The sequence below is a fragment of the Stenella coeruleoalba genome (genome assembly GCF_951394435.1).
Source record: "Stenella coeruleoalba genome assembly, chromosome: 9".
In the NCBI taxonomy this organism is placed as follows: domain Eukaryota; kingdom Metazoa; phylum Chordata; class Mammalia; order Artiodactyla; family Delphinidae; genus Stenella; species Stenella coeruleoalba.
In genome coordinates, this window is record NC_137155.1 from 8,943,405 (window position 1) to 8,963,546 (window position 20,142).

General features: G+C 60.5%; 1 protein-coding gene across 1 annotated transcript; it reads left to right on the plus strand.

The window, feature by feature from the left end:
• The first annotated feature begins 3,064 nt into the window (after positions 1-3,064).
• MYO1G (myosin IG) lies at positions 3,065-18,405 on the plus strand. Its single transcript, XM_079931509.1, has 22 exons — positions 3,065-3,234; positions 4,698-4,906; positions 5,080-5,173; positions 5,939-6,104; positions 6,380-6,433; positions 7,158-7,253; positions 7,509-7,628; positions 8,250-8,474; positions 8,568-8,713; positions 9,169-9,283; positions 9,460-9,630; positions 9,840-9,910; positions 10,963-11,037; positions 11,238-11,370; positions 12,080-12,246; positions 12,464-12,671; positions 14,667-14,890; positions 15,463-15,607; positions 16,312-16,416; positions 16,624-16,737; positions 17,696-17,850; positions 17,926-18,405. The coding sequence occupies exons 1-22, from the start codon at positions 3,143-3,145 to the stop codon at positions 18,080-18,082; spliced, it is 3,042 nt and encodes a 1,013-aa protein (XP_079787635.1). The 5' UTR covers positions 3,065-3,142; the 3' UTR covers positions 18,083-18,405.
• The last annotated feature ends 1,737 nt before the right edge of the window (positions 18,406-20,142 follow it).

A 20,142-nucleotide genomic window follows, 5' to 3' on the forward strand; every position in this document is an offset into this window, starting at 1 on the left:
CTTCACAGTGGAAGCCCATTTAGCTCAACGTTGTGACCTTTTCAAGGAATGTCCGTAGGTTAGGCCAAGGCCGACTGAGCTAGAAAAGATTCAGTGAGCCACGTTTACATTCAGTTTGTTAGTGATGTTGTGAATGGAAAAGTAACCAAAGGTCCCTCCACCGCAAGTCACTGCAGCTACACCCTGAGGGGGCGGGGGCATAAAGCCTCACAGCTCCGAGCCGGTACCAGGGGAACTGCTTCTGACAGCCTCCCGAGCAGACGAGGAAGAGTGAGAGGTGGCGGCTCCTCCCGAGCGCCATCAGACGGTGAGCTGTGTGGCCTCTGTGGGTACATGCCGCTCCAGGGCACCTTGGCAGGGCCCTTCCCTGCAACTACCCAACAGTGTGTGTGCTCTGAGATGAGGTGGAAGTAAACGCAAATCCTAAAGTGGATACAGTGTGTAGGGGAACTGAGAAACAAAGGGACTGGGGACCTGCTACAGAGGGCAGTGGCACCAGCAAGGGGAGCCAGAGTGAGGGGCCATCGAAGGGACTGGACAGAGGGCGGCATCTTGAAATCGACCTAGGTTGGAAAATGAGAGTGAAACTGCCGCCCTCAGCCCCCAGGGCCACCTCCCTGCCGTCCTTCCATCCTCACTTGACTACCTGTTTGTTCCACCTGTCACTGTGCCCCAACTTGTCAGACCCTACCCCGGGGAAGCCGCATAGAGGGCCACCCTTTGTCCTGCCTGAGACCAGCGGACCCAGAGGTCCAGCCAGACCCAGGACGGGGAAGGATTTCTGGTGAGCTGTCATTGGCCTCAGATAAGTAAGGCACTGAGTGGCAAATCTTTTGTGCAAGCTGTCAGTGGAGAGCACAGTCCTGATCGCAGTTAAGTGCAGGGCCACAGCAGCAGGGTCTAAAGCTGGGACTGGTTAACCCACGGGCCAACCCCCAACCTAAGAATAGTCTTGACTAGTCTTGACATCTTTACATGGAAAAAAAAAAACCTAAAGAAAACTATTTCGTGACATGAACATTTTTTTTAAGCTTTTTTTTTTTTTTTTTTTTGGCTTTGGCTGTGTTGGGTTTTTGCATTGCTGCATGCAGGCTTTCTCTCTAGTTGTGGCGAGTGGGGACTTCTCTTCGTTGTGGTGCACGGGCTTCTCACTGCGGTGGTTTCTCGTTGCGGAGCACGGTTTCTAGGCTTGTGAGCTTCAGTAGTTGTGGCTCACAGGCTCTAGAGCGCAGGCTCAGTAGTTGTGGCTCACAGGCTCTAGAGCGCAGGCTCAGTAGTTGTGGTGCACAGGCTTAGTTGCTCCGTCACATGTGGGATCTTCCCGGACCAGGGCTGGAACCCGTGTTCCCTGCAGGCGGATTCTTAACCACTGCACCACCAGGGAAGTCCCATGACATGAAAATTTTATTGAGTTCAGGTTTGTGTCTCAAGTTTCACTGGAACAGCCGCATCATTCTTTTCACTTGTTAATTTAATGCAAACCCCAGGCCCAGAGATTGGGGAAGTGAAACCTTGAGGCTCTGTGAGAACTCCCCAGGTACTCTTGAGCTTTGGTTTGGAAAACCCTTCAAAAGCACCAGCCAAAGAGGCCGGGGGTGCGAAGGGAGTCTTCAGAGACTGGGAGGATGAAACTTGACCAGAACTTGCTCACGAGAAGCCGCAGGCCTGGCGCAGGGTGGAGCCAAAGCCTGGTCCGGACGGAAGGGTCCCCTCAGAACAATGGGCGCAGTGCTGTGAGGCTTGGTTTTATCAGGCGTTTGAAAATAAGCACTTTACAATTTCATTAGATATGTATTCGTTTTAAAGTCTCTGAAGGAAAAAAACCCTTGCATATCAAACAATGTTTCAGAGTTTAAAAAGTGAGTTGATTGATGAGGACCTACTGTATAGCACAGGGAACTCCACTCAATGCTCTGTGGTGACCTAAATGGGAAGGAAATCCAAAAAAGGGGATATATGTATACGTGTAGCTGACTCACTTTGCTGTACAGCAGAAACTAACACATTAGAAAGCAGCTATACTCCAATAAAACTTGATTTAAAAGAAGAGACTTTTGATCACGCTTGGTTAGAAATTTTATTCTAGTCTCGAGCTAAAATGAACCCCAAATTGTATTCTAGTCTAGACCCTAAATGTCATAGAATAAATTCTTTTATTCATTCAGGTTAAAAAAAAAAAAAGTGACTTGACTGAAAGACAGTTCTTAAATAAACTAGCTTTTTGAGTAGAGAATCCCAAAGGTAGTACACGGATGACTCAAACTTGGGAAATGCGCTGTCTTCCCTGTGCGAGGGGAGGGATGAGAGAGAACTGCCTCGTGTCCCCAACCCGGACGCCGTGTGGTCGAAGTCTGAGCTGGCCCGTCTGGCCACTTGTCAAGGGCCCGCCTGCTCCACGGAGAGGAGTGAGGCCACACCTCTGGGAGGTGAGGACCAAGGTGGGACAGGAGGGCTCCTGGCGCAGCTCCTGGGTCTCACTACTAGAGAGACAGGCAGGCGGGCCCCGAGGACACAAAGGACCCTTTTGGGAAACATCCGGAAGCCTGGACCAGTGGCAAGACTGGGTCTCGGCATGACGAACCCAGACCACCAGCCCCGTGGCTGTGGCGGGCTAAGCCTGGAAGCTGGCTTTGTGGTTCACATTGCAGCGTGGTCACACTTGGAAGGAGTACTGCCTAGGCTCCTGCCCCAAAGGCCTGGGTATCGGCATTTGTTCACCTTTTGTCGAGGTGCAATTACCTACCCGAAAATCCGCCTAGTGCTGAGGTCTGAGAGCTGACGGCTTTTGCAGCCACCGCCACGTCAAGAAAACCCCGCTCAGGGGCCCACCCGTGGCTTGGGTGCAGCAGGGCTGGGGACCGCAGAGACGCGGCTGCTCGGGGCGAGGGTGAGATCATAGAGGGTCGGAGTTTCCACCGTGAGGCACGCCCTGAGGGGAACCAGGAAGCACGGCTCAGAGCCCCTTGGGAGGGGACGGCAGGCAGGGAGGGCAAACCCTCCCTGGGGCCACAAGAACCCACTTCCTACTTCACCACACTGGCTGCGGGAGGGAGGGCTGGGCCTGTGCGAGAGCACCCCTCCCTTGAGCTGCTCTGCACAGGAAGGTCGGGGCAACCTGGTCTGGGTGCTTCCCGCCGGCAGGATGGAGGACGAAGGCCCTGAGTGCGGCAAGCCCGACTTTGTGCTTTTGGACCAAGTGACCATGGACGACTTCATGGAGAACCTGAAGCTCAGGTAGACCTAGGGCAGGGGCTCCCCTTCTCCCCATCCTCACTCCCGCTGGTCTCCGCCAGCCCCAGCCCGCTGTCTGCGTGACTGCAGGGGGACGTTGGGACAGGAAGGACTGTCGCCTCAGGGCCAGGGCAACCAGCCAGTGCTAGAGCAGGCTTCCCAGACCCGGGCCTCCCACACAGCCCAGGTGCCTCCTGACCCCTCCTCCTGGCAGGTGCCAGGCCCCCGGACTGGGTGGATGCCCCGTCCCCCTAGTGGGGCTGTGCTGGGCCCTGGGGGCACCAAGGGAAGTGATCAGGGCCCACCCTGGGGGGTGCAGGTGGACAAGCTGAGATGACACTCTCAGGAGGGCATGTGGGGTGCTTCAGGGCATGGCCGGTAGAAGTGACACGGGGCCCTACTTGCCAGAGGGCAGAGGGCAGGGAGGAGTTGGTCGTGGCACCAGGAGCTGGCTTCATCCCTGGACAGCCGGGGGGAGCAGAAGGTGACTGTGCAGAGCTTGGGGACAGGTCCCACTGACCCCCGATTGCTGAAGTCAGGCACAGGCGGGCCCTGAGCCAAGGTCAGGGCTGTGGGATGGAGAGTCAGACAGGAAATGAGCTGCTCTTTTGGGGGCAGAGAGCTAAGCATGATTTCACTTCATTCCTATAAACTAGCTTCTGAGACAGGTATTACCATCTCCGTATTAACGATGGAACCCCGAGCCTGGGGCCACACAGCTTGCAGATGGGAGAGTCTGTCTCCAGCAGGTCCCGGGTGTGCAGGGAGCCAAGCCAGGGAACTCCCGCGTCCGTCTGAGGCAGCTGAGGAAGAGGAACCCGGGACCGGCTGTCAGGGGCAGGGCGGGTCCGTCAGGGCAGCAGGCTCCTCCCAGGGCAGAAGAGTCGAGGGAGGGATGATGCACACAGGCACCCTTCCGGGTGACTAGGCTCCTGCAGGGAAGCGCCCAGAACTCTGAGGAGGTGCCGGGTGTGGCAGGGGGAGAGTGGTGGCACCCCTCCCAGTCCCTGCTGTCTGGGTGGGGCTGGGCGGGGTCGCTTCTGCTTCTGGGTCCCCGCCCAGGTCTTGAGGCGGAAACAGCTGGAGGCCCCTCCCTCCGCCTCCCACCCCCATCTGCTCTGGTCCTCAACCCAGCTTCCCACACTGCCAGCTCTGCCTTGGCCAGCGAGGCCTGGGGCAAGTCAGTCCCTTAATAAAGTGGGTAGTCATGATTCCCGTGACATCAGGATCCCCGTGGAGAGCAGCCTGGATCCCACCACCACCTCGTGTGGGGTGCGACTCCCGGCAAACGGCACCAGGAAGGCTCAAGTCAGCCGGCACCCCCTCTCCCCCCCGACTCCCTCGTCTACTCTCAGCCCTGCGCGTGGGCCAGGGCCCCAAGGCTTCCCGCCTGGGCCCAATGCCCCGGGACCTAGGTGTGTGTCCCCGAGGCCCCGAGCACTGAGGACTGGCCCTGCCTGTGCCAGGTTCGAGAAGGGCCACATCTACACGTACATCGGTGAAGTGCTGGTGTCCGTGAACCCCTACCAGGAGCTGCCCCTGTACGGGCCCGAGGCCATCGCCAGGTACCAGGGACGCGAGCTCTATGAGCGGCCGCCCCACCTGTATGCTGTGGCCAACGCTGCCTACAGGGCGATGAAGCGCCGGTCCAGGGATACCTGCATTGTTATCTCAGGTACCTGCCCTGCAGCCAGGGCCCAGGCTCTGGCTCACAGCCTCCCTGCGCCCCGGTGTTTTCATCTGTCAATGATGGGGAGGTGACTGGAGCACCTGGGAGTGGGGATGGGCACCGGGAGCTGGTTAAGGGGGAGCAGCCAGAAATTGTCTGACTGTCCTTCCTTCCGGCAGGGGAGAGTGGGGCAGGGAAGACGGAAGCCAGCAGGCACATCATGCAGTACATCGCTGCCGTCACCAACCCGAGCCAGAGGGCCGAGGTGGAGAGGTGAGGCTGGGGAGGGGGTGGGGAGCGGCCTCCTGCCTGGTGGGGGCACGAGACACAATGGAGCCCGGCTCAGGCCCAGTTCAGTGGCTGTCAGCAAGCCTCCAGGTGAGCCGCAGCCCGGACCTCTCGACCCCAGGAGAGGCGAGGCCCAGCACGTGGGTGCCCTTCCTCTAGGGACAGGAAGGGAGTGAGGTGCAGAGGGCCGACAGACGGGTGCCGAGCCCTCACCGGGACCTGATGGAAGTGGAGAGGTTGGCTGGCCCGTCAGGAAGGCCCAGGATGCCAGGCCGGGTGTCAGGGTTTGGGTCAGGAACCCAGGGCCCACCTGCCTGCCAGCTGCTCACCAGCGGGCATTTGTAGGAGCTGTGTGGGAGCCCCGGCTCTTCCTGTTGAGGTGGGGTAAGGTGGGGTTCGGGGCAGGAGTGGGGTGGGAACAGCGATGGAAGTTCCCAAGCATACACGGCTGGCAGCGCCGAGCGTGCAGACCCAGCTCCTCACCGGGCTGCAGCTTTGGTCTGGAAAGGCAGGGCCAATGCCTTTCAAGGCTCAAGGCTTTACAGGACAACCGACGTGAGCCCCCTGCAGGTGCCTTTCCCAGCATCTCAGAGTCAAAGGCCTGCAAGGGGCAGCGCAGGGTGAGGCCAGGCCCTCAGGCTCCCTCTCCTCCTGTGATGGGGAAGCCTCAGACGGGGATGCTGGACCTGGGCACGGCCCCCAGTGCGAGGTCTTTGCGCTACAGCCCCTCGGCCCCTCTGCCTCCCGCAGGGTCAAGGACGTGCTGCTCAAGTCCACCTGCGTGCTGGAGGCCTTCGGCAACGCTCGCACCAACCGCAACCACAACTCCAGCCGCTTCGGCAAGTACATGGATATCAACTTTGACTTCAAAGGAGACCCCGTGGGGGGACACATCCACAGCTACCTGCTGGAGAAGGTGGGCCTTAACACTGAGACCCTGGGCAGGTGGGCCGCACAAAGGCCTCCCTTGGGGGGACCAGGCAGAGCTGCCCCACCACGCCGAGCCCCCCAGGCCTGGCATCCTGGGGACAGGAACCTACCTTCTCAGGTGTCCCAGCTTCACTGGGCGGGGCTCCCCCTGAAGCCAGGTCAGCCACCACCCCCACCTGCACTGCCCCAGGGGCTCTGGGACAGGTCCCCTGGGGTGGGGCCAACATCCAGGCCTCTGTCCAGCTGCTCCTCTCTCCTCAGTCTCGGGTCCTCAAGCAGCACGTGGGCGAGAGGAACTTCCATGCCTTCTACCAGGTGAGCCAAAGCAGGCAGGGGGAGACCTGCAGGGAAGGACTTCTGATTGCCCCACCCACAGTCCCTTTCCTTCCCCTCTCCCTCCGTGCCATCGCCCCGGCCCCACCCCTACTGCAGTGGGAGCTCCCTGGACGTGGCTGTGTGTACACCTCATTCATCTGACTCTGACGTGGGGTCCCCCTGGACGCGGGCAGGGCAGTGTCCACACCATGTCTGACACTAAGGTGGATTCTGGACACTGATAGTGTCTACACTGGGTTAGACCCACTGAGGTGGTGTCTCCCTGGACTCAGGTGGTTACACCATGTTTGGCCCACTGAGGCGAGGTCTCCTTGGACTTGGGTGGTATCTACATTCTTTCTGACTCACCGAAGTGCGTCTGCCTGGACATTGGCAGCGTCTACATGGTGTCTGATCACTGAAGTAGGTCCTCCCAGGACACAGGCAATGTCTGCAATGTGTCTGACCTCTGAAGTGGGTCTCTGTGGTCACTCTCTGTGACCACTGAAGTGGTCTTTCCCTGGATAGGTGTGGTGTCTACACAGTATCTGACCTAGAAGTAGGTTCTCCCTGGGCTCAGGCGGTGTCCACACCATCACTGTGCTGACCCACACCATGAATTTGTTGGGTCAGCGGTGGTTGAAGGACGCGTCTGTTTGTCCTGCGTACGTGGGTGGGGTCTTTGGAGCTCAGGGGCCTAACGGAGGGGTGTCGGGTCCTCCAGGTGCTGCGGGGCTGTGAGGACAAAGAGCTGCAAGAACTGCACCTGCAGAGAAACCCCGCGCTATATAATTTCACCCGCCAGGGGGCGGGGCTCAGTGTGAGTGGGGGCAGGGAGCCGAGGCTCTAATCACGCTTAGTCCCAGGACCCTGGTGCTAGTGGCCAGTGGCTTCAGCAGGGGCCAGGGCTGTGTGCATGGTTCAGAGGGACTGGGGGGGCCCTGACTCGGCAGGCTTTCAGTTGGAGGAATCGGGGCTCAGTGCCGGGATGGGGGTGCAGTGGGTGATCATGCTCCCTGGGACAGAGGAGTCGAGGCTCAGCGTGGCACTGGGTGCTGGGACCTTTCTCCCCCAGGTCTTGGACAGCGACGAGAAGAGCCACCACCAGGCGGTGACGGAGGCCATGCGGGTGATCGGCTTCAGTCCTGAGGAGGTGGCCTCCGTGCACCGGATCCTGGCCGCCATTCTGCACCTGGTGAGCCTGGCTGTGGGCTCTGCCGCCATTTCCCCATGCGGTGCCCTGGCCGGGTGCCTCCCCTGGAGGAGGAGACTGGCCTCTGACAACCAGCCATGTAACTGGCCCACTTCTCCCTCTGCTGAAACTGAGTTGCTTTGGCTGTGGGTTCCCACAGGCCGGGCCCTGAGCCGTGGGCCCTGCGTGCCCAGAATGGGCCTGGTCCTTGTCTGGCAGATCAGCCCGGACTTAGCAGGCAAGGGCAGTCTGGGCTCAGTAAAGCTGAACACATGCAGACTGGCCTTTTGCTTCCGTCACCTAAGAGCTGTGTGGCCTTGGGCAGGTTACTCAGCGCCTCTGAGCCTTAGTTCTCTCTGAGGAAGCATGAGGAATGGGTAGCACATAGCCAGCTGCAGAAGGATGCAGTGGGACCATTCACATGACGTTCGGGTGGGAAGCCTTGGGGAAGGCTCTGGCATGCTCCAGGAAGCGCTCCCCTCTCTCTCTCTGGCTGTGTATGTGGTAGAAGCCAAGCTCTACTGTACCCCGTGTCCCTGCCTCCCCCCGCCCCCCCAGGGGCAGAGGGGTGCAGCAGGCTCCTCTGAGGCGCAGAGCCTGACTTCATGGTTCCCGTATCACCAGGGAAACATCAAGTTTGTGGAGCCGGAGGAGGGCAGTCTGGAGCAGAGGGGCCTGGCGGTGACTGATGAGGTGCTGGTGGACCACGTGGCTGAGCTGACGGCCACACCCCGGGAGATGGTGCTGCGCTGCCTGCTGGCTCGCACCGTGGCCTCGGGAGGCAGGGAACTCATCGAGAAGGGCCACACTGCGGCCGAGGCCAGCTATGCCCGGGACGCCTGTGCCAAGGTGCTCTGGAGGTGGGGGGGCAACCTGGAGGCCTTCCCGGAGGAGACGAGGCCAGAGGCAGTCAGAGGCAGCTGGCTCCTGGCCTCTTCCCAGGCAGTGTACCAGCGGCTGTTTGAGTGGGTGGTGGACCGGATCAACCGTGTCATGGAACCCCGGGACCGGGACCCCCGACGCGACGGCAAGGACACAGTCATCGGCGTGCTGGACATCTACGGCTTCGAGGTGTTCCCTGTCAACAGGTGGGTAGCCCTGCCACCACACCCTGACCCCGCCCACCCTCTAAGGCCGCCTTAGTCCTGGGGAGCTCGGCTGGGCTGGGGAGCAGGGGGTCCGGCGTCAGTGCCGGTCGGTCCCTGGCCCCAGGCTCGTGCCTTCAAGCCGGCCTTATCTGTGCCGCCGTCCACTGGTGCCTGGGAAGGCGATATCTCGGCTCACTTCCCGTCGCTGGGACTCCCAGATCCACTCCAGGGCGTGCGTGCTGGACTTGGGGGCAGGCGGGTAAAAGAGCGGCCCGGAGCGGGAGATGCTCCCCGACAGAGAGGCCACTTGGGACGCCTGGCACCAGCGCCCTCAGGCAGACTTCTGGGGATCTGTTTGCGGGGAAGCCTGCCATTTGCTGCGCTCGCTCCCCGTGGAGCCAAAGCCCTGAGGTGGGCGGTCGAGGCATGACTCTCAGCGGCCCCTCCGCCCCCAGCTTCGAGCAGTTCTGCATCAATTACTGCAACGAGAAGCTGCAGCAGCTCTTCATCCAGCTCATCCTGAAGCAGGAGCAGGAAGAGTACGAGCGGGAGGGCATCGCCTGGCAGAGCGTGAGTGCCGGGCCGTCCTGCACAGCGCGGGCCCGGAGGGAGAGTCATGGCGCTGGGCGGGCGGGTGTGTGCAGAGGAGGGCGGGGTGGGGGGGTGGGGGAGCGGGCGCCGGGCAGGAACTCGGGCGCGAGGCCGGCCGACGGGGCTCGGGAGCTGCCCTGTTTGCCCTCCCGCAGGTGGAGTACTTCAACAACGCCACCATCGTGGACCTGGTGGAGCGGCCCCACCGGGGCATCCTGGCTGTGCTGGATGAGGCCTGCGGCAGTGCGGGCCCCATCACCGACCGGATCTTCCTGCAGACCCTGGACACGCACCACCGCCACCACCCGCACTACACCAGCCACCAGGTGCCCCTCCGCCCCTGCGGTCTCCCCCGCCCTGTGCACCCCCGGCTGGTCCCAGCACTGGAAAGGGCGCCACAGGTGCCACGGTGCCTGTCTTGGGGTGGGGGTGGGGTCCTTGGCGGTGGCTCAGCCTTCTCTGCAGGACTGCCCCCCCTCCCCCAGATCCCCCCACACCTTCTGTGCCTTGACCTGGCCTGCCTCCCCCGCCATAGCTCTGCCCCACAGACAAGACCATGGAGTTTGGCCGAGACTTCCGGATCAAGCACTATGCAGGGGATGTCATGTAAGGGCCCCCACTGAGCATCTGGTCCCCCTCCTCTGCCCCTTCCCCTTTTTAAGGCACTGAAAATATTCCCTTCACCAGATTCACAAGTAAAAAGCATACATACAATGGGGCTTTTAAGATAGCGATTCTCAGCCCTGGCTGCATCATAGAATCTTCTGGGAAGCTTTTTAAAAAATGCCCATTTCTGGGAGAGGGGCTGGAGATTCCGAGGTGCAGCCAGGGTGGACCTCTGCTCCTAGGCCAGGGCCAGTTCTTGTCACGCTTTGAGCAAAGCCTGCACATCAAGGTGCAGGCCAGCAAGGAGGAGCAGAGGGGTGAGAGGCTGTGTCTCTAACAAGCTCCCAGGCCAGATGGACACTGCGGGTCCTCGGGCCACACACTGAGTACCGAGGCCCCAGGTGTCTTCCAGGAGTGGCCATGATTATTATTAATTTCCCTGTCACTCACCTCACCTGGAAGTGGATCTGAGGTGACACAGAGAGAGGCACAAGTGTCCAACGTGTCCTTCGCAAGGAGAAGAAATAAGAGTCCAAAAGACGAAGCCACCAGAAGTCAGATCCCATGGCCTTGAGCCTTTCTAGGAGCTGCAAGTGAAGCCAAGATTTTAGCACTGAGCTTTCTAACAGTCAAAGGATGAGACGATGAATCTGAGGCTCTCGGTGCCACTGGAACAAAGTAGACCAATGACTCAGGAGTTCCTGGTTGTAATTGCAATCGCGGATATTTTTGGAAACTCAGTAGGCACTGTTCTGAGCTCGTGGTCTCTGTTGAGGCACAGAGAGTTTAAGTAACTTGTCCTAGGTCAGGTCACACCGCACGTATGCGCTAGAGCCAGGGTTCAGTGATGTGACACTTGGCATCTCTCAGGAGAGAAGCTTTGGAGGGAGGAGGGCTTATGTGATGAGAGGGAAGACAGAAAGGACAGGGGAAGGAAGACGAGCACGTGAGGAGGAAGGAAGAGAGGCTGACCAGGTGGGGGGAGGGGGAGGGGCATGCTGGGGGCCGTCCGAGGGCCCCGTCTCCTCAGTGGCCCTGTCCCCCCCGACCAGGTACTCGGTGGAGGGCTTCATTGACAAGAACAGAGACTCCCTCTTCCAGGACTTCAAGCGGCTGCTGTACAACAGGTGAGCAGGCTCTGTGGCCATGCGTGTGGGCACCAGAGGGCGAGGGCCCAGGGGCTCTGGCTGGAAGGGCCTTCAGACACTCCGGTCTGACCCTCACAGACAGCCTGAGGGTCAAAGCTGAGGCCATGAAGCTTACAAATGGCCAGGCTGGGGTGTGGGCTGTCCTGGAGGGCGGCTGGCCATGCAGCCTGTGTCCACAGCACAGACCCCACCCTGCGGGCCATGTGGCCAGATGGGCAGCAGGACATCACGGAGGTGACCAAGCGCCCCCTGACGGCTGGCACGCTCTTCAAGAACTCCATGGTGGCCCTGGTGGAAAACCTGGCCTCCAAGGTACGGGCCCCCCCCACCCTGCAACCCCACCCTGAGTCTGGATCCTTCCGGATCCTTCTGTTTCCTCTCTGCTGCAAGCCACAACCCCTCCAGCAGGGAGGGACCGGCCACTGCACAGGTTAAGATGCCCTGGACCAGGCCGAGGCTTGAGTAAATGCGGGGTCCCAGCAGCCTTCCCCTGGCCTCATTGCCTCTTGGGGATGGGCTGGGGGAGACCTTGCTCAGAGCTTGGGTTGGCCCAGCCCTGGTGCTGCCCAGATACGGGTTAGCTTCTGGAAGCTGGGGTCAGGGACACGAAAGTGGCACGAGCACCTTACAGAGCTTGGGGCCCAAAGTCAGAGGGGGCAGTGGAAGGACAGCAGAATATCCAGAGACTCAGCAGGGCCTCTGGGAAGCGAAAGGAAGGGCTAAGGGACTTTGCTGCCCGGTCGGAACCTGGCTCTGGGCCAGCCTCCTGCCCGCACCCAGCACTGGGCTCCCAGGTCCCATGCTGCCCGCCACCCCTCATCCCCAGTCTCCTCCTGGCCTCAGCCTTCGGCCTGCCCTTGGGCCCTCAGCCTCCCCTTCCCCTGAGAGCCTCTTCCCCACGCGGACAGACAGCAGCGTGGGAGGATGGAGACGGCAGGATGGAGACAGCTCACTTGCTGCCCCTGCCAGGTGACTGTAGGGCCGTGACACTGGCCTCTCCAAGTGTCCTTTGTCCCCACAGGAGCCCTTCTACATCCGCTGCATCAAGCCCAATGAGGACAAGGTGGCCGCGAAGCTGGACGAGGGCCACTGTCGGCACCAGGTCGCATACCTGGGGCTGCTGGAGAACGTGAGGGTCCGCAGGGCTGGCTTCGCTTCCCGCCAGCCCTATTCTCGATTCCTGCTCAGGTACGGCCCCCTCCCCCAGGGGCGTGTCCTTGAGGGGTTCCAGCAGCGGGCCACGGGTGCCTAAAGCAGCCTGCGCTTTTCAGACTTCAAGGCGGGAGCCTGCATGCATGGGAAGGGGCGGGGGGGGGGGGGGGATGGGGGCGGGGCGAGTCAAGGCGGGGCGAATCCGCACTCCTCCACAGGGTCTGGCGCCCACTGCCCGGTCCTTCTGTGACAGGTACAAGATGACCTGTGAGTACACGTGGCCAAACCACCTGCTGGGCTCCGATAGGGCGGCCGTGAGCGCCCTCCTGGAGCAGCACGGGCTGCAGGGGGACGTGGCCTTCGGCCACAGCAAACTCTTCATCCGTTCGCCCCGGACGCTGGTCACGCTGGAGCAGAGCCGCGCGTGTCTCATCCCCATCATCGTGCTGCTGCTACAGAAGGTGCGGCGGGGCTGGACGGCCCCCAGGGAGGGCGTGGGAGGATGGGCAGGAGAGAGCTGTGTGCGTTACCTGGGGGGAGGGGAGAGATGGATGTGTACCACCCGGAGTTGGGGGGATGTGCGTTACCTGGGGAGAGCACAGGCACACTTCCAAGTACCGGGGGAGCCCCTGCTCGCCGGTGACAAACCGACACTGAAACTGACTTAAGCAAAAAGTGGGGCTGTGGGGCTTCCCTGGTGGCGCAGTGGTTGAGAGTCCGCCTGCCGATGCAGGGGATGCGGGTTCGTGCCCCGGTCCGGGAGGATCCCACGTGCCGCGGAGCGGCTGGGCCCGTGAGCCATGGCCGCTGAGCCTGCGCGTCCGGAGCCTGTGCTCCGCAGCGGGAGAGGCCACAATGGTGAGAGGCCCGCATACCGCAAAAAAAAAAAAAAAAAAAAAGTGGGGCTGTTGTTCGGGTCCCCTCTGTTCCGTGGCCACCAGCCTCAGGCCCAGGTGCTCAAAACAAGACACTCAGGAATCTGGCTTCCTTCCTTCCTTTCCTTTTTCCTTCTTTTCTTCCATTTATTCTGAAAGATTTCAGACCTGGAGAAAAGCGTGCAGAATGGTGTGCTCTAGTCCCACACGCTACTGCCCTGTGTCAACCACGTCACATGACCAATGTGGTTTTGGGTAGACATCGCACCTCTATCCCAGTTATTCGGAAGCAAATCATTTCATTTATAATCATTTCAGTATGTCTTCCCAAAGGATAAGGATTCTCCCACCTCTCCCCATAACTTTTTATTTTTAACATTTCAAACCTACAGAAAAGTGGAAAGATTTGTACAATGATTACTATTCACCTGGATTGCTCCAATTATGTTCTCCCCTCCCCCCCGTCTCTGTCTCTCTTTCTCCATACGCACATACAGATACTCACATATGCATATATTTGTATTTTTTCCCAAACCATATAAAGTAATGACACCCCTAAATCCTTCAGCACGCATATCCTAAGAACAAGGTCATCCACCTTTACAACCACACTGACATTAGCACATTCAAGAAGTCTAACACTGGGAGTTCCCTGGCGGTGCAGTGGTTAGGGCCCTGCACTTCCACTGCAGGGGGCACGGGTTCCATCTCTGGTGGGGGAACTAAGATCCCGCATGCTGCAGGGCATGACCAAAAAAAAAAAAGAAACCTAACACTGATAAAATATATTCTACACATCTGAATGTCTAATATGTAGGCCATATTTAAATTTCTGAAAGGGTCCCACTATGACCCATTACATCTTTTATTTTTTAATTTTTAAATGGTATGGTAGAGCAGTCTTGTTTTTTTTTTGGCTGTGTTGGGTCTTTGCTGCTGCACACGGGCTTTCTCTAGTTGCGGTGAACGGGGGCTACTCTTCGTTGCGGTGCGTGAGCTTCTCACCGCGGTGGCTTCTCTTGTTGCGGAGCACGGGCTCTAGGTGCGCGGGCTTCAGTAGGTGTGGCACGCAAGCTTAGTTGCTCCACAGAATGTGGACCTTCTTGACCCAGGGATCGAACCCGTGTCCCCTGCATTGGCAGGCGGATTCTTAACCCCTGCGCCACCAGGGAAGTCCCCCATTACATCTTTTAAAAACCCAGAATCCAACTAAGGACGACACACTGCATTTCATTGTTACCTCTGTTATCTCCTATAACACACAGGGTTTTTTTTTTAAGAACATGACCTAATAGCATCACAGAAACAGGATTTAGAAAGTTCACACTGACTTGCTGCTTTCCTGTCCAGTCAATAACCACACGTCCCCAGTCGTGTCCTCAGTCTGTTCAACTCAGGGTCTATACGCTGCTTAAGTCTCTTTTAATCTGTGGGTTCGCTGGGCCTCTTGCCTTGTAGGATCTTCAGTCTGGGTTTTGATGGTTACATTCTCGGGTGCCCCTCCATTTTGGGGTCTCCTAAGGTGAGGGAGGCGGGGCCTGGCAGGGCCTAATGGAGCACCACCTCCCACTGGCCCCCCAGGCATGGCGAGGCACGCTGGCCAGGCGGCACTTCCGGCGACTGAGGGCCGTCTACACCATCATGCGCTGGTTCCGGAGGCACAAGGTGCGTGCTCACCTGGCAGAGATGCAGCGGCGATTCCAGGCTGCACGGCAGCCCCCGCTCTACGGCCGTGACCTTGTGTGGCCGCTGCCCCCTGCTGTGCTGCAGCCTTTCCAGGACATCTGCCAGGCGCTCTTCTGCAGGTACTCACCCTCTGCCACCGCCCCTCACTCTTTTCCACTCAGCTAGAGCCCACTGAACACCCGGACCGGGCCATCTGAACCCCTTGGTGCTAGCCAGGAGACAGGTGGTCCCACTGGATAAGCAGAAAACAGGGGGCTGTGCACATCAGCTGGCTGCCCACACCCCACAGCTGGTGGAAGATTCCTAATGTCCCCAGCACCATTCTGGACATCTGGAGGGGATGCAGGCCTCCATCTCCTTGCTAGAGGCTTGCAGGGAGGGTGGTGGGTCAGAGCTAGAAGTGGGGGAAACTCTGCAACTGAGCAGGGCTTTGAAGGCTGAGTAGGAGTTCTTTAGGAGAGGTGTGAAGGGCAACCAGCGTGCTCAGAGCAGGAGAGGCCACCTTCCACTGAGACCAGGGAGGCTGGGACACAGAGGGTGGCTAGTGCCTGGCTGAGGGGCCTGGCCTTATCCTGTGGGGGAAGGGACATGAAAAGGCACTAACGTGTGTTCTCAGGAAAAGGGGCAGAACCAGGAGTAGGGAAGGGTGAGGCCTGCACAGGGGTCTGTCTGACCACCTGGCCCTCTCCAGGTGGCGGGCCCGGCAGCTGGTGAAGAACATCCCCCCTTCAGACATGGCTCAGATCAAGGCCAAGGTGGCCGCCATGGCGGCCCTGCAGGAGCTGCGACAGGACTGGGGCTGCCGGCGGGCCTGGGCCCGGGACTACTTGTCCTCCGTAAGTGTCAGGGCTGTGGGGTCTGGGTGCCAAGGAGAGGCTCAAGGCTGAAACCTTGCCCATGTCCGCCTCAGCTGTCCTCTCCCTGAGCCTGGCTGTCCTGTGGGCTGTAGCCCTCTGTTCCTGCCCCTGGCCTCTGAAGTGCAAGGGTTTTCACCCAGCACCAGCTAGCCTGGGCTTTACTCAGCACCTCCCCCTCTGCCCTACTCCCACTTGCCTTCCTGTGTTTTCAGGTCAGCCCCCCCATTCTCCGGCACAGATCCCCCTTCTTAGGCACAGCCCCCTGACTCCATGCCATGGCCCCCCTTGGCCCACACGGGTGCTGTGAGCCGCCCCCTGGCCCCATTCTGCAGGGGATGAAGGCTCAGGGGCGAGAGGCTTGCCCAGGTGGGTGGCCTGGCATGGAGGAGCGAGGTCCCACCCAGCCCCTTCCATCTCTCAGTCTGCCCGGGCCTGGCGTGGGGAGCTGGGCTGGTGGGTGGTGTGGACGGCACAGACATGTGTGCCTAGAACCTCAGGGCTGCAGGGGGTCTGTGCGGTGGGCCTTAGGGAAGCCAGCGTGGCAGGTGGACCCACCAGGAGGCTGGCGCATGGCCTGACGAGGTTCTCTGAGGTCAAGGATAACTGTGCCAATTCCCTGAGAGTTGCTGTCAGTCAAGCATGGTCCCAAGACCCCATCCCAAGCAGCCCCCATCTGTCCTCAGGCCACAGACAACCCCACAGCCTCAGGCCTGTTTGCTCAGCGACTGAAGACGCTTCGGGAAAAGGACGGCTTCGGGGCCGTGCTCTTCTCCAGCCATGTCCGAAAGGTGAGCAGTGGATACAGGGCTGCAGGCCCGTGGCAGCCCTGGCCCAGGTCTAGCTTAGAGGTTTCACAGCTGACCCTGAAACTTCAAAAGTCGTCAGCTCCAGCCTCGTCAGTGAGAGAGTGGCCTCAGGGAGGCGAGGCCACTGGCCACACCTGCTGGGGAGCCCCCTGGGGCAGGCAAGTGACCCTGAGAGCACCTGTCCCGCAGGTGAATCGCTTCAACAAAAGCCGGGACCGGGCGCTTCTGCTCACAGACCGGCACCTCTACAAGCTGGAGCCGGGCCGGCAGTACCGGGTGATGCGGGCCGTGCCCCTGGACGTGGTGAGCCCTGTGCGGGGGCGGGGGCATCCGTGAGGCCCTAGCTGGCCTGGTGTCCTGCTGGGCACTGCCGGGCCCCTCCCCTCATGCCTACCTGGGATGGCCGGAGCTTTCTAGAACTCAGCATCAGCTCAGGACGGCAACTCCTCCCCCGCCCCATGCGCCCCTGCTGAACAGCCTGCAGAGGCTTCCGGTTGCCCCACGGGTGGGGAGCCCAGAGCCCCATCCTCAGCCTCCTCGCCCCCCTCCTGCTCCACTCTTTGGCAGAACGAAATGCCACATGGCCCCTCTTCCCCACATCTGTGCCAGTGCCTGCCCGGGGTTCTCCGCCACTGGACCGCGTGGAGCTGGCTGCAGTGTGTGGCTGCCACCCCTGGGACCCTGTCCCCGCCTTTCACCCCTCTGTCCAGTTCTGTGACCCACTTGCTCCCTGGAGTCGCAGCTCATATTCCCACAGGCCAAGGGGCAACCCAGGGCAGGGACTGAGGCTGGGGGTCCGTGTAACTGTCAGGCTGGAGGACCATCTGGTATGGTGGCCACGACCCGTGTGGTTATTTAAATGCAATGAAAAGGAAAGAAAAGTAAAAGTTCAGCTCGTCAGTGGCACCAGCACATTCGGGTGCTGGAGAGCCACAGGTGAGCAGTGGTGCCACGTTAGACTGTGCAGATCTAGAACATTCCATTAGGGCAAAAAGCCCTCGTGTGCGGTGCGCCCTGCCCGACCCTCGCCTTTATGGGCAGAACCAGAGAGGGAGGAAGGGGACCTAGAGGGGACAGCAGGATTGTGGGGCCTGGGGGAGAGGAGGGGAGCTCAGGAGAGGCCGAGGGGAGTGGGCGGGGTGCTGGGGAGGGGAAGATGCGTGCGGGGGGCGGGCCTGTGCTGCTGGGCTGTGGGGTGGAGGTGCAGGTTTGGGGAGGAGGGCCTGCCGCGCCCCTGACCCTGAGACCCCGCCCCCTTCAGGTGACCGGGCTGAGCGTGACCAGCGGGCGGGACCAGCTGGTGGTGCTGCACGCGCGGGGCTACGACGACCTGGTGGTGTGTCTGCACCGCTCCCGGCCGCCACTGGATAACCGCGTCGGGGAGCTGGTGGGCGTGCTGGCCGCGCACTGCCAGGGGTGAGTCTCGGGGCGCGGGGGCGGCTGCGGGGCTGCGGAACCCTGCCCGTCCTGACCCTGACCTCCGTCCTTCAGGGAGGGCCGGGCCCTGGAGGTCCGCGTCTCCGACTGCATCCCGCTGACCCAGCGCGGGGCTCGGCGCCTGGTCTCCGTGGAGCCCAAGACGGGGCAGCCAGAGCCAGATTTCCGCTGCAGCCGCGGTGCCTTCACCCTCCTGTGGCCGGACTGCTGAGCCGGCCTACCCCCCCGCACCGGGGCCTGGCCGAGGGGTTCTCCACCCGCGCCCACACCGGGGAAGGATCGCAGTCTCGCTGTGCAATAAAGGACGCTGAGTCTGTGATGGGCGTAGGCTTGTGTCGGGAGGCGGACAGTCTCCAGCCACCGCCGATTTGGCAAATGTCACCCCAGTGTCCTCTGCTGACCCCTGAATCCAAGGCTGCCCCTCTTGGGTTTCCGAATGTCCCCAGCGCCTTGGTCTCTTTCTCTCTCCTCCCCTCCTGTAGGACTCCATTGTTCCTATTGGGCCATTGGGGAAGCTTGGGGGTCCCAGGGCCGTCTTGGGACGGGGCTTGGGCAGAGCACACACTGGGGGCACACACTGTCCCAGCTGCTGTCTGTGTCGGTGCTGGGTATGGGCATCCCACGGCCTGAGAACCCTACCTCTGGGACACCGGTAGCCAGGACCCCCCAGACTCTGGGAGCCCGTCCCCATGCCTGGGGTATCTCCAGGAAGCCAACCCAAGGAAGGCCAGATTGAGCACACCCGCCCCCGCTCAGGCTAGCAGAGCCTCTCCCTAGCCCCTGCCCCGGCCCCGGCCCCCTCCAGCCCCAGGCCCTCTCCTCTCCTCTCTCAGTAGGTGGCTTCTCTGGCCCCAACGCTAAGCTCTTCCTCTTCCTGGGGCACCCTAAATTTGGGGGCGTCCTTGTTTGATTGTGCCCTGTTGGTGTGGAGAGAGGTCGCTGTTTGCCGTGACCTTTGGGTGTGTCATGGAAGGGCTGAGAACTTACTGAGGCTTCCCCTTGTCACTGTCACCTCTCCTCTCCTGGGGGGCAGGGGGGGGGTCACCTCCCGCCATGCAGGTCTGTGTCTGGCTGCTCCTGCCCTGGAAGAGGCCTTGAGGCCCCAAAGCCCCCAGATGGCCTACTCCGGCATTTCTCCCCAGCTCTGGTGACTCTGGTGGCTTTGGGACAAGCCCTTCCTCCCGGTGTTCCTGTCCCTGCTGCTCACACCAGTAACCCTGCTGCCTCCCTTCACCTCTATCCGTTATGTGGGGCCCCTGCCGAGGCAAGCTGGCTCCACCCCTGAGTAACTGTGGGATCAGCACACTTCTCACCCTGGACTTGCGCCTTCTCTCAAATCCTAACCTGCTGCGGTCTAATTCCCCGTGGCTACCAGTTGTCCGTGGAGAATGCCACCCGGCTTAACACCCCCTTCTCACTGCACTTAGGAAGACGGCAGCATCCTAATCAGATGGGCCTGCTGGCCTTCCAGAATCATCCCCACACACAAGCGCAGAGCGCTTTCAGGTGACAGGACCCCAGCCCCTTCCATCCTCAGGACCCTTGCACATGCTTCTACCTCTGGGAGGAGTGTCCCTGTTGCCCCTCTTCACCTGCTTGAGCCTCCTTCCTCGGGTCCTCTCCTACATGCTCTTTATTCCTTGAATTCCCCTCCCACCCCACCCTCACGGCCCCCTTCTGCGGAGCACCTTGTCCTGAGCTAGTGAGACACACAGTACTTCCCTCTGGAAGCACGCAGGTCACCTGCAGACATTTCATTGCTTTCTGTCATCGTTTGTTTGTGTCAGTCCTCACCGCCAGTCACGGTGGCCCTGATGGGTGCTGCGCTGCTCAGCGCCACAGCTGCTGGCTCCAGTGCGGGGCCGGCCCTGGTGGACACACACAGACCACTCACTGACCAACGACAGGAGGTGTTGCTGAGTGGCAGCTTGGCAGAGAAGGCTCCCATCAGTGAGAAAACGAAAGCAAACAGGCTTGGGTCTAGAGAGGGTTTGTCAAGGGTTTGTCTCTCAGGAGGGCCGCCTTCCACAGAAGGGGCCGCTTTTGCAGTCTTGTGTCTTGACCTGCTGAGGTTTCCCACTGAGGATGGGAACTGTTCACATAGAGTTTCCATGCCAAAAGTACACACTCCCCCCAGAAGGGCCATGTACCCACAAAACAAACCTGCCAGCTCTGGGCATGTCAGACTGTGGCCGTTCCCGACAATGAAGCTGAGCTGAGGGTTTGGGCACCCACCCCGAAGCTCCACAGACTGGGTTCAAGTCCAGCTCT

Excerpts from the sequence above, each read along its gene's own strand:
- MYO1G (XM_079931509.1), top strand. The coding sequence starts at position 3,143 with ATGGAGGACGAAGGCCCTGAGTGCGGCAAGCCCGACTTTGTGCTTTTG. Across the intron at positions 14,891-15,462 it reads TGCCAGGCGCTCTTCTGCAG|GTGGCGGGCCCGGCAGCTGG; the intron begins GTACTCACCCTC and ends GGCCCTCTCCAG. Across the intron at positions 15,608-16,311 it reads CCCGGGACTACTTGTCCTCC|GCCACAGACAACCCCACAGC; the intron begins GTAAGTGTCAGG and ends ATCTGTCCTCAG.